The 13,028-nt window shown below is 43.0% G+C and overlaps 2 protein-coding genes across 3 annotated transcripts in view; one reads left to right on the plus strand and one right to left on the minus strand.

Moving 5' to 3' along the window:
• SUGCT (succinyl-CoA:glutarate-CoA transferase) overlaps positions 1 to 5,871 on the minus strand; it is a 340,874-nt gene extending 335,003 nt beyond the window's left edge. For both annotated transcript variants that reach the window (XM_080382153.1, XM_080382152.1), the window contains exons 1-3: positions 5,571 to 5,871; positions 1,770 to 1,821; positions 1,601 to 1,674 (exon numbers count right to left, since the gene is read on the minus strand). In XM_080382153.1, the coding sequence (XP_080238279.1) occupies positions 1,601 to 1,674; positions 1,770 to 1,821; positions 5,571 to 5,727 (283 nt within the window). In that variant the 5' untranslated portion in view covers positions 5,728 to 5,871. The remainder of the gene's footprint in view (positions 1 to 1,600; positions 1,675 to 1,769; positions 1,822 to 5,570) is intronic.
• Positions 5,872 to 7,310: 1,439 nt separating this feature from the next.
• The window catches only part of MPLKIP (M-phase specific PLK1 interacting protein), a 29,035-nt gene continuing 23,317 nt past the window's right edge, over positions 7,311 to 13,028 (plus strand). The window contains exon 1 of the mRNA XM_080382159.1: positions 7,311 to 8,783. Within this exon, the coding sequence (XP_080238285.1) occupies positions 8,424 to 8,783 (360 nt within the window). The 5' untranslated portion in view covers positions 7,311 to 8,423. The remainder of the gene's footprint in view (positions 8,784 to 13,028) is intronic.

Genomic DNA, 13,028 nt, shown 5'->3' on the forward strand with positions numbered 1-13,028 from the left:
ATATTCCTAAAAAAAGACCTGAATGTCATGCAATTTTTTAATCTTCTTGTATGGTCTTAAGAACTAGAAAGTGTAGCTATTCCACAAGAATGAAGCATTTTTTATCATTACCAATCCTCAACAACTCTTTAATTAAGAAGCGTATGTGCTAAATGGGAGAAGAAAACCATTGTGTTAAGCTCAAATACACAAAAATAAAATTAATTCTATTTATGAAGCTAATTACCCAGAGTCCAATCAGACTCAGATGGAGCTACAGAAGTTTCTGCATTTGAAACTACATGCTCACAGCACACAAACCTCAGACACTTTCAGCACTAGCATGAAGATTTTCATCCAAATTCAGAAATCTCCCTTTTCCAATTAACTTCCATCTCCACCTATACAGGAATATCAGATCCTGGACATTAAAGATGAAACTACCTCTTGCAGAAAATAACTTTTGTTCACTTTGCACAATTCCAAAGAAAAATTTCTCCAACAAGGTAATTTTTAATTAACAACCTGAAACTGTGCTGCAATATTAAAATTATTCTCAATAGAAAGTTGATAGGGAAGGGCAAGTCATCTTATACTCTACCAGTCAAGACGCTTGCCTGCCCCACTAGATCTGTATAATATTACACAAAAGCAGTGCTAACAAACAGTATATATGTATTTTTAAATGCTCATATTACCTTTCTTTCCTGTAATAATAAAAATGAAAATAGAAGAATAGAATGTGGAGTCTATATCCAAAATTAAAGCACCTGTCATTTTATCAGTATTCTAATCCTGAGTAGTAAAATGTATTCCTATTTAAAATTATCTGAGACATTTTGGCTCAGAGGGAACCGAGCTGAAAATTCTGAATTCCCAAATGGGAAAAACACCTTTTCTGTAATTCTTATGTAACTAATTGATGGAAGGATTTGTGTGTATGTCAAATATTGCATGTCAAACACTACACCTAAAACCCTGTTTTAATCCTCAATCCTCTTACCACATGATAAAAAAAACCACACACAAAAAAAAAAAACCAACAAAAAACAAAACCCACCAAACACCTAAGCATTCAGAAGCCCAATTTACAGTCTGAAGTAAAGTCCAAACAATTCAAACAAAATCAATTTAGCTTTGAGTGATGGAATAAGACACTTTAGTAAGTGATGACTCAGCACTGTTTTGTACATTAGTATCTGAAAAAGCTACCTGACCTTACAACTTCAACTGTTCTCACACTGTTTTCTAAATACAGACATAGACTACTTCTGATCAAAACACACAGGTGGAGCACAGTGTTAAATTTAAAGCCAAGGGATCATACAGGTATAAGCAAACCTCCTAATAACTAGTTTTCTACCACATCACAAATAGTATGAATATGTAAAATGTTCCCAAAACTTGAAAACTACTGGCTCAAAAAAAACCCCAATTAAATAGCTACAATTTTTTCTTAGAACGATACCATACACACACTGTCACCAGAAACACACCAAACAGATACAGTAATGTCTTCAGTCTTGCATTCTGTCATATATTACTTAAAATACATCAACAAATAGTTGCTGAACTACTCCACGTTCTTATTGTATCTAAAATAGATACATAAAAATCTTACCTGGTCTTTCCACTTTGATAACTTCAGCCCCTAGATCTCCCAAATTCATTGTGGCAAAGGGCCCTGCAAGCACCCTGTAATATTTAAAAAAAAAAAAAAATTCTTAGGTTTTCCTATCCAAAAATTTGCATCTAGACAGACTGTTCCAAATTACAGACAAAATACAAACCTGGTTAAATCAAGAATTTTCACACCATCCAATGGCTTTACATTACTAGCACCTGACAAGAAACAGAAAACAGTAACTTACTCCTCAATATTTTTTTTTAAGATATGTTTCTCATTGGTAGTCTGAAACACCTCTTATGACATTCTCAACACCCTCCCTCATCTCCTTCGGCAAATAAAGGATAATAAAGCTTTCTGTACAGGTAGGTTATTAGGAGTTATATTATTATTACATTCATAAAGCATTTCAAAGTTGGAAAACCTTCTGGTTAACATTGCAGAACCTATTCTAAACACCTAGCAGTTCTACAGTAAATCTACTTTTTAGAGATATTCTTATATCTTCCTTCCACAAACACCCATATAGCTTTTAAAGACTAATCTGAAGAAAGCTCCAATAAAAGCACAGCAAGCAACATCAGAATGACACAAACTAAAACTGAGTAGCAGACCAATGTGAAGCACAGTACCCTCACAAACTGTTTTGACCTGCACAGACTTATGCACTGGCATCACACACACACAAAAATAAACTACATTTCAAAAAAAGGTTACAAAACTGAAGACAGAATATACAAGCCAAGGAAATACTTGTTTTCCTATCTTCAACTTTCAATGGCAGTCGCACATGCAAGATACAAGGCAATCACAACACTTGCCTTCTTTCCAGCCCGACTAGCCCTAAAACAACAGGGGTGGCACTGAGTGTAACAGACAGAGCAAGCAATCTCACTGCCTAGACCATAGGTTTGCCCAACTCTCTCTTGGGTGACCTTGGGTTATCTTCTGCTAACTTTCATTGCAGGATGGGGATACAAACACTTCACCGCCCTGTGTGAATGGTAATTTCATTATTTTTTGGAAGGTGGTCTCACATCACACACATACACACAGGAAATAAAAGCACCTAGCGGGTAACACCATAAAAATATAAAAATTGGGCAATAGTAACTTCTGGTAAGCATCTTTTTGATGTTTGTCCAGGTCAGAGAAAGATTTAGAACACAGCAAAAAACCAAACCAAAACATAACAACAAAAAAAACCAAACACCCACCAAATCCAAAACAAACAAACAAAAAAAAATAATTCAAGCACAGGCTTCTTTACAGAACAGGAAGGAGAAAAGAACCACAATACCTCAAAGCATGCAGGGCTGCACGGTGCATCTCCCGAGTCACACAGCAACAAATGCCTGTGTCACCTGCTCCACACTCCCTCCATCAGACCTGAGCCACCCTTCAGTAACCCCCACAACTCTCCCACCTACCTTACAGTATATATGGTAAGAAGCTGATGGATACAGAGAGATACATGCAATAAAAAAGCTACAGAGACATGAAGCAGCACTAGGAGTTCAAGGCTTCTAATAAAATGTTTTCATTCACTGTACTGCTCTCAATGAGAACACTTGCATCCCATTCTTTAAGACATTTTCCTCAAGTATTACAAACCGCTCCAAAGGGATTTAAGTTTAACAGGTTTTGGTTTTTAATACAATATACAGATCAAGCAGCACGCTGAAAGTGAGCTTATCTAGAAGCAGCCATCTATTTGGCACATTTCAAAGCCTTTAGGTAAAGTCAGGCTGCTACCTCTGTTCAATGCTGCACACTGCAGTGTTCCAGGTGTTGGACAACACTTGTGTTTGTCCCAGGTAAACACCACAGATTCTGCAGCATAACCTCAATTTTATCAAGTTGGCTCTAGCTGAGCAAGCACTTAAGCATATGCTTGTCTGTTAAGGAACTGAGTGCACCATTTGTTTCACAACAGCATTACTTTGTTTACAGAAAATATGTAAGCAGCCACTTTACTGAAAAGCACAGCTCCCTAAAAAAAAAACAAACAACCGAACATTTAAGTCAACAAAAAGAGCCCATCTTCCTCTATTCTTTCCACATCTTTTAAAGCTATACTCTCTTACTTCAATGGCTCATTTTTTCTCCTCCTGTAAGTTTCTCACAGACACACTAGGAGAGAAACAGCAACTTCCCAGAGCCCACAGGTTTTCTACCTGTGGCTGTTGTAGGAATCCATAAAAGATACTTCTCAGAGAAGCCTATAAAGTGTTAAGATTAGCCTGTAAATACACATTTATGCATAACTAAGACCCATGGATTCTTACTAATTATCATATCACTGACGTCAGATGTCCACAATGATGAAATGCAAGAGAGATCAAAAGCTTGCTTTTGAAAAATGGAGAAAAAAAATAAAATAAAATAGACTGGCTAGCCTCTTCAAACTGGAAAAGCACAGATATTCACAAGAGAAAACACAGAGGACCTAGATTTGCATTCTAGCAAGATACTTACATGGCTGAAACGATTAAATGTTTCAAACAATTACAAAACAATGCCTTTTGACAGAAAAACAGCAGTTCTGGTACACTGATCTCGAGTACCAGAGTGCTACCAACCCCTCATTGCAGGAACAACAGGAAACAAAACCACACCACAAACAGAAGAGATCCGAATTTACCAGTATTGACAGGAGCATCTTTTTATTTAATTTTTTCTCCTCTTCACTAGCTTCCTATCAGGCGCCTATCTGAAGTTAAACTTTTCCCCACAGAGCGTTTTTTCTCAGAATTCTGGCTCAATATTTTAAGTTCTCCAAAACATGAACTCACATTTTCTCTTGTAATTTTACTATTAATTATTCCAGTAACTTGATGATTGAAAGAAAAATCTACTCTCCCAGCTCTAACTATATATTATTTGTAAACTCTTTGAGTCTACTGCAAATTGGACAGTCATACATCTTTAAAATGTAACTTTAACAAAGAACTAAATAGATCCACTTACTCTCAATACGATTTAAACTCTTGTGTTAAGCTCACTAGGTTGGCCCGAGGTTGGTCTAATGGAACAATATTAGTAAGCAAGCAACAGAGAAATCATTCTATAGAAGAAATAGTAATTTTCAGGTCCTATTCCCAGAAAAACTTTCCTTTATGCTTGTAAGAGACAGAAAAGGACACTGAGAATAAAGCTGGTTAGTACATTTAATGGTTTTGCACCAATACAAAGTAACAGCAAGCAAATAGATTCCATTCCAATTATGGAGGGCATCACTCCATAAGTCTATCGTCTCTACTTTGATTGCACAATCAATAGTTTTTAACTTATACCTCCAGCGAGTTACCATCAAGTCCATCACTACCGTGAATTCACTAGCAATAGGCGCACTCTGTGCGTTCACCTTGGGAACCTGAACCCCAAACTTTCCCTGCTTCTAATGCAACCAACGCAACTGTTGGTGTATTTCCACATTAATTAGGTAACAGAACAACCCGAGAGCCAGAAGAGAATTACTTTGCTGCAGCTCAGCTTTATTTTGATTCTTTGAAAAAAAAAAAAAAAAATCAACCCAAAAAAACAGACTGCACGAAGTTTCCCTGCCCTTGGGAAACGAGGCGCAGGCGCGCGCGGCAACGGGCTGCCCCCTGCCGCGAGCCGAGGGTGCCCCCGCCGGCACGTGCAAAGTCCAGCCGCGGTGACCTCGGCGCCCCCCGCCCGCGCACCCGCGTCACCCACCACGCTTACACAGGCCCGGCCGCCCAGCGACCCCCTTCGCCACCCCGCCGCGGCAGAGGGGCGCAGGTAACGCGCCCCGCACCTGCGCTGCCGGCAGGGCAGCTCCCCGCCTCGCTGGAGGCCACGGGCGGCCGCAGCGTCCCTCAGGGCTCAGCGCTCCCGCCCGCGCCGAGGGCCCCGGCCCCTGCCGGCCTCGGAGCCCCAGCGGCACTCGAGGGCAGGGGGAGGGAAGGGCAGGCTGAGGAAGGCGCGGCACGGCTACCTGCCGGGGGAGCGCCTCCGCTCCGCGCCCCGCCGCCGCTGCTAGGGGAGGCGGCGCTCAGGGCTCTGGGGCAGCGCGGCCAAGCGCTGCCGCCGGCGGCCGCGGGGCACAGGCTCCTCCACAGCCCGCCGCAGCGGCGGTTCCTTCCGCCCAGCATCTCCGCGCTCCGACGCCCGCCGCTGGAAAACCCAACGCCGAGCGCCCCAGCCGGCGCCGCGCAAGCGCCAGCGGCCCAGCACTCCCCTGCCCGCACCCGGGGGCAGCGCTGCAGCGTGGGCGGGGCGGGGCCTCCTCTCCGGCACCGCCCCCGCGTGCCGCGCTCCTCCCCCACCGGGGGGCTCGGCCGGGTTCGGCTGGGCTGGGCACGGCTCGGCTCAGCTGGGTCCGGTCGGGCTCGACTCGGCTGGGTTCTGCTGTGTTCGGTCAGGCTCGCCTCGGCCCGCCTCGGATGGGTTCGGCCGGGCTCGGCTCGGCTGGGTGGGGTTTGGCCGGTCTCGGCTAGCGCTCAGCCCGGCTCGGCTCCCCCGGTTAAAAGCGCGTTGCCCCTTCTGTTTTTCTTAGCGTGGCAGGTGGCTGGGCTCTATAAACGAAGAGTCGTCTTGCAGCTGCCGCGGCAGTAATTCTAGATCCTGCGTAATAAACCACGGTAGTTATACAAAGTAGACTTGAGGGTTCTTTCGCTGCCACATCTAGTTGCTGGGTAAGCCACTGTTTGAGCGCTAGGAACTTGGACATCCAGTTGGGTGTACAGGCAGCGGCATACAGCCTTGCTGAGATGGAATAAAGTAAAATCATATCACTAGCACAAGGTAGATCCTTCATCTCATTTCTGCTTTGTGGAAGGTGCAGCGTTACTTGGATGGTAAGCTGTACCTTCAGTGGTACATAGCTACAGAAGGGTTAGCTTGAACTAACCTTTACCCAATTTTTCCCTGAGCCTAAGTACTTTGAGACTATTTTTAGTTTGTGTTAGCACAGAATGGCAGGCTTGTTAGAGGAACACTATGGTGTCTTCCTGCTCTGTAATAGGATAATAGCCTGCATAGGGGTTCAGCATTTGTTGACCAGAAATACATTATGTAAGGATAAGACAACAACTGCATCTCAAGAACAGCTGAAACTTCTGACTGCTCGAGAATGAGCATAACGAATAGCCCAGGCTTAAGAAGTGTTGTGTGTCAGGTGGCCTGGATGCTGAGGAAGATCCATAGAGAAAATCTTCTACATGATGTGTTTGTTGACTGGACACGCTATGTGTAATGAAAAGTATGACGTGGCTGCTTAAAATCCTAGAAGCAATTAGAATTTGTCAACAAGAAGAATTCATCAGCAAAATTATTCCAGTGTAACTCAACATGTGTGTAACAATACACATTTCTAATTTGGTGTGAAAGGGGTTAAAATTAAATGAAGTTGTCCTTTTCTGGAATAAGATCAATCAGACAAATTGATGTTTATGTTGGTAAACTGTCTTGTGTAAACATGGCATTCTGTGTGGGCATCATAAGAATAGAAAATTGGTTACCTACAGAAGATAAAACAGTAAAGTATTAGCAAAACTTTTAAGTGAGCAGGTTTAGTCTCTTTCCATTCTAGAATTGCAAGGATATGGCCCCGTTTTTCACAGGGAGATTGTGAAAGCTCTCTTAGTAGAGAGCCAACCAGGTTCACCAAGTATATATAGTTACTGCCATTGCAAAAAAAAAAAAAAAAAAAAAAAAAAAAAACCAGAAACCAACACAACCAACAATTTAAAGCCAAAGAAAAGCAAGACCAGTACACAAAGCACAGAAACATTCTGCTTATTTATCAGCTAACTTTTATTTGCTGCTATTCTGAAAGTCCTTTTTAACTTGCATATGTCACAATGTCCTAAACCCGAGTAGTGCTTTGTTGCACTGATGGAAAAAAAAATAAAAAAGAAAAAAACCTTTACTATTTTTTACTGAGCTGCTGAGGATTTGCATTAACATAGTGAAGCACAGAGCAGGAATGCTAATAAATAACATCGTTAAAATTAAGTTGATGTTGCTAAATATGAGGTTCTTCTCCAAGTGGGTGCTTTCCCCATGGGTCTGTACTTGTAGGTCTCATTGCCTGAGCTACAGCCGTGCTGAAGAATTGCAGACAGTTCAAACTGATTTAAAAAAACCTTTCCACTAAAGTACTCTTTAAATATGGAATTGCGCATGTTTTCAAATAAGCGTATCTGATGTGCCGTGAAATGTGAGGCAAATGCTTTGCTTTACAAAAGTTGATTTTGTTGATTTTTATCCCCTGGTGTACCGTGGGCATTCACTCACAACTATACGGAGGTCGCCAATACCGGGTTTATCACAGCACCCTACAATTTGAATTAACAGGGACGGCTGCTACGCATCTCCTGAGACTCTCTTACTTCATATTATTCATCTCCAGCTTGAAAATGCAAGGAATTCTTCAGGGCCAGCCTCACAGACCGCTGCCACCACCGGACCAGCCGCCCTCCCGACCCCAAGCTGCAGCCGGCGCCCCTTTTCCGGACTCCGGGCGGAAACGTGTCCGGGCAGCTCGGTGCCGCCCCCGGGGCAGGCCGGTGGTCAGCCCGCGCCTGGCCGCTACAAGGGCTCCGCTCCCGGCAGAGTTCGGCCGCCGCCGGCTCCCCGTCAGCCGGGACGGGCCGCTGCCACCGGGTGTCCTTCGCTTCGCCTTCCCCGTCCCGGAACGCTTTGAAGCCGGAACCTTCCGGACACCTCGCAGAGAAAGAGGGGGAAGAGAAAAAACCGGACGCGACGTCTCCCCGCCGAGGCGGCTGCTGGGGGACGCCGTTGCGCAGGTTTTATTCCTCTCCGCCATCGCCTCGCCGGCCCGGCCATGTACCGGCAGAGCTTCCGCCCCCCGACGCCGCCGTACGCGGGCGGTGGGTTCCGGAGCCCTCCCTCCGGGGGGGGCCCCGTGCCGCCCTCCCCGCGGGGCTACGGGAGCCCTCATCACACGCCGCCCTACGGCCACCGGCCTGGGCCTTACGGCAGCGGCCACTCGCCCCGAGGCCACGGCTTCCACGGCGGCGGCGGGCGGTTCGAGAGCCCCTCGTCGGGAGGGCAGACCCCGCGCAGGCCGCAGAGCATCAGCCCCCGGTACCCGGCTCCCTACAGCGGCAAATCCCCGGCTGGAGCTGTCCTGCACCCGCAGCAGCACAAGCGCTCTCCCGGGGGCTTCCAGAGGCACTACCAGGTATGGGGCGGGGCAGGGAGGGAGGGAGGGACGGGGCAGCAGCCATCGCCTCCACCACGATTTTCAGAGGAGGGCGAGACTGGCACCACTCGGGGCAGCATCAGTGTTCCCCCGCCCCCCAGCTGAGGCAGCTGTGTGATCAGGAGAGGGAACAGAGCCCCAGGCCACTCAGAGGCCTGTTGTGAAGATGTGTGGACTCACAGGATTGTAGCTTTTTTGTTTCTCATATTCTGGTGTGTGAAGGCAGAGAGAAAATTTAAGTACCACCCAAAACTGCAGCAAACGCCTCTTTCCCTTGTATGTACCTCCCTTTGACTAGTTTTCTTTAACACCGTGGTGAAACGCTGTGTGCTTTTGCTTTGCCTGTGTTGTCTTCCATGGTGAAAACTGCCCCATCCACACACAGAATTTTCTGGGACATGAGTAGAGAAAAGGAGAGCTCTTTTAAAGAGAATTAAGCTGAGGCTCCTTTAAGCAGAAATGGGATCATCTGTTGGGATTATAAGAGTTACCATTTAAAAATCTTTACATGGCAGTGCTGAAAGCTTCAGTTTATATAAAGTAGGTTTCCTGAGAGCTGTCAAGAACAGGTTCTGTGAGTTACGCATTTTTCAGATGGTTTAGGTGAGGCATGTGAGTTCCAGTGCAGGTAGGGATGACAGATCTTGAGATGATACCAACTTTATGCACATAGCTGGCTGGGTTTATTCAGTATTAGAGAAACCATAAAACTGCAACAAATGACATGTGCTGTACAAAAAATGAAAAAATTTTCAGGTTGCTCTTACTGACACTTTAAGGATTAAATGTAATAATGAAATCAAATCGTAATAGAGATTAGTAAAATCTTAATGAGCCTGCACTGCATAGTAACATTTCCATTAAAAAAAAGTGGCTTTGGTTACTCTTTTTATGATGCAGATAACTCTTTTACAGGAATCTCATAGTTGGTGGAAGGGGATCATTATGAGCTTTATACATTTTCTTCCAACACAACAGCAAAGGCTCTCACAGTGTGGAAGCCTACACATTGCTTGACCTCTGTACCTGTTGAAAAGGCAAAGGATGTGGGGTTTCTGCTGCAGATTCTGGAGGGATAGTTTAATGTCACCAATGTCTGATGTCCCTCTAGAAGATCACTCCTTAGATATTCAATTATGTGTTTTTTAAAAAGCCTACCTTAAATTTAACTGAGCAGAAGATTATGTAGGAAACCTCTAGTTTTAGTTTGCCTCTAGTTTTACTCAGAACTGTTTCATGTCAGGACCTGTGGGCTGGCACAGTCTCATAGCTCCATTCTAGGTGTTCAGTGAGAAACCTGACATGGGGAAAAGTGCTGTCTCGGATTGTCACAACATTTTCCCTTCTCCCCTTTCCTTCTGTAGACCTTGTGAGCCGTTTAGGAGCATTGACCTGATGGTGATGCTTTCAAAGACTGGAAGGATGCATCATATGTTTGTAGCTTTGCCTAAGACTACAGTAATGCATATGTGTACTTTCATGTGTATACACACGGGTTGTTTTGCCTGGGAGGGCAATAGAGGCGATCAGTGGGAGGAACTCTCAAAACTGTGAGTCCCTGTTTTCTTCCATGTGGGCAAGAATGTCAGTCCATGAGGCCATTAATAGATTCAGGTAGAAGGATTTTTTGCATTTTCTAAACATCAGATTTTTTCTGAGGTATGTGGATTGCTCCTTCCCCTCCTGCAGATGCTATTGTTAAGAGAACTACAGTGCTTTTTAAGACTTATGATGCTACTGTCCCCTTTGAGATGAAAGTCTTAAATGACCCTTTAAAATCTTATCAGGAAATTCAAAAGACAGTTTATATTGACTTTAGTGTTCTATTAATTTCATGTCATTAGTATTGTGTGCTCATTTTTGTGTCTGCAGACTTTCATTTTTTGAAAACCAATAAAAACATAGTAAGCTTGAATTTTTCCAAAATGGCTGACAACCTTTATGTGGCCTATAGTTTACAGAGCTTTGTGGTTTTTTTCCACAGAGATGCATCTGCTTTATATTTTATGAAAAAGTTTGTTGTATTTCTTGATGATCTCCTCTTAGGGGAATGCTACTGCTAAGTGAATTCTTTCTGCACTCAACAGGAGTTAGTGAACTAGATAGTAGCAGTAGCTAGTTAGTGGTGATGGGTTGAAAATTATTACAGAAAGTAGAAAAAAATAATCTTTTGAAATAGTACAATCATGATTTTTGTGTTTCTGTGCATCTGCCGGCAGCTAAAATCGCATCAGGTGAAGAAAGCTGATAAAGGGAATGGCTGTCCCCATTTTAATGAACAGCGCCAAAAGATCGGGGTTTTTCTACTGTAGAGAGATTTGTTGTCTGGGAAAAAAAAACAACATTTGAGAATAGATAGACTGTTTCTTCAAGGCAAGTTCAGTGACAAAAGGCTGTTGACACCAGTGGGAGTAAAATGTAAAGTTTTTTTTAAGGTATCTTTGGCACCAAACAGTTTCTCTTGTACAGAATGGTTTCACTGGGGCTATTTTCCTTTTCCACAGGTCTATAATATTAATAATCACATTTTGACTTTTTTCCCCCCTGAAAAAAATAGGGGGGGGGGGAGCATATAACTACTAGTATTCTAAATTAAAGGAAGAAAATCTACTCGCTTAAATTTAACAATTATTGAAGGCCGTCAGTCTTGTATTACATAATACATTTCCTAGATTTCAAACATGCTAAAATGTCAGTGTTACTGATGGCCTGCATTTATTCAGTGAGATATAAAGTTGTGAAATCCATCTAAAAGAGCCTTACCATTGAATTCTTTTGTTCTCTCACTGGATACTGCAGATTGTTACATCATTTCAGCTTTCTTCTGAGTTCTGCAGATCAGACATAACATAAAATAAACTCCAAACTCAAATTGTTTTACAGTGTCAAAGTCACAGTGTCTCCATTAAACACTGTAATCTAAAGAGTTAATCCTTTTTTATTACAAAGATAGAATGCACTGTGTACTACTGCTTTACTACTAAATGTGAGTGCTTAACATAAATGCCACTTTTGCTACTGCATGTTGACTTGCTCTAGGGAACTCCATATCCCTTCATATTTTAGATGTATTCTGAGAGGATTCTCTGACCTTGGGTTAGATACAATAAAGTAATTCTCTACCTTTTAGCAATTTTTCTGTTTTGAGGCAATCCTCTTAGCTACATAACTTCATGGTACTACAATGAATCATTAGAAACAAGCGCCCTGTAAGACACAGACATTCCCACATTTGGTTGTGTATCCATTACCATCAAGCTTCAGGAGTTCTAGAAAAGTACTTACTGGGACCACACAAGCAGACTCCAGATGCAGCACGTGTTTAGAAACAGGTTCAAGCAGTTCCAGTGGAATCTGTTCTTCTGGCGAAGCATGGGGGTGGGTCTTCACTATATGACACCATTTCCCAATTTTACCCAGAAATTGTTTCATATGATCTATTAATTAGATTATTAATCAAATTCTTAGACCAGCAGTGATGGCATTTGAAGTTGGGGGGAGCTGGCAAAGCAGCCCTTAATCAGTGCTTTTACCCTCCTTTAGATGTCAGAAGCTGACAGTCAGCCTCAAGGAGTCCTGTTCTTCTAATCATAAAGAACGCAGCAGGCATGTTTGGGGACTAACTATTGTGTATCTGTGATACAGGTTGTTTAACTTTGGTTAAAACCAATGAATTTAAACAAATATAACTTCAGACAAAACCTCGCTTTTTGAGGAAGTGAATCTGAAGAAGAGAACAGTCGATGATGCTAACAGGAGAAAAGGGTTATAGCAATTTCCTTTGTCATATCTCTCTTTAAGTTGCAGGCTTGGAGCAGGTTTTACGGAAAAAATGGTGGTGATCCTTGATCTTTAACCAAAAATAATCGAAAGCTCAAGACAAAAGAGTCTTCTTTCATGCAGTATCTGCTTAATCACTGATTACCATCTAGATTGTATATCAAATAGTTACCTGTTTGCAAATTTTACAGAACACTAGTTTGATTAAAACAGGGTATTTTTCCCAGTAAGTTTTGGGGGTCATTTGTAGCTATTTGCATTATACAATGGTCTCTTCAATCTAGAATTACTTAATATGTGACTTTTGCTTTTGTAAACATGATCCACTCTTCCTCAGCCCTAACCCTCTTGTTTTGTTGTTTAGCTTTTGAGTTAGACATGTCATTGACTTAGGCAGCTTATGAAAAACAGTGTGAGGAGCTTTTCTATAGTTATGTGCCAGAG

Source organism: Falco punctatus (assembly GCF_963210335.1).
Source record: "Falco punctatus genome assembly, chromosome: 4".
Classification (NCBI taxonomy): Eukaryota; Metazoa; Chordata; class Aves; order Falconiformes; family Falconidae; genus Falco; species Falco punctatus.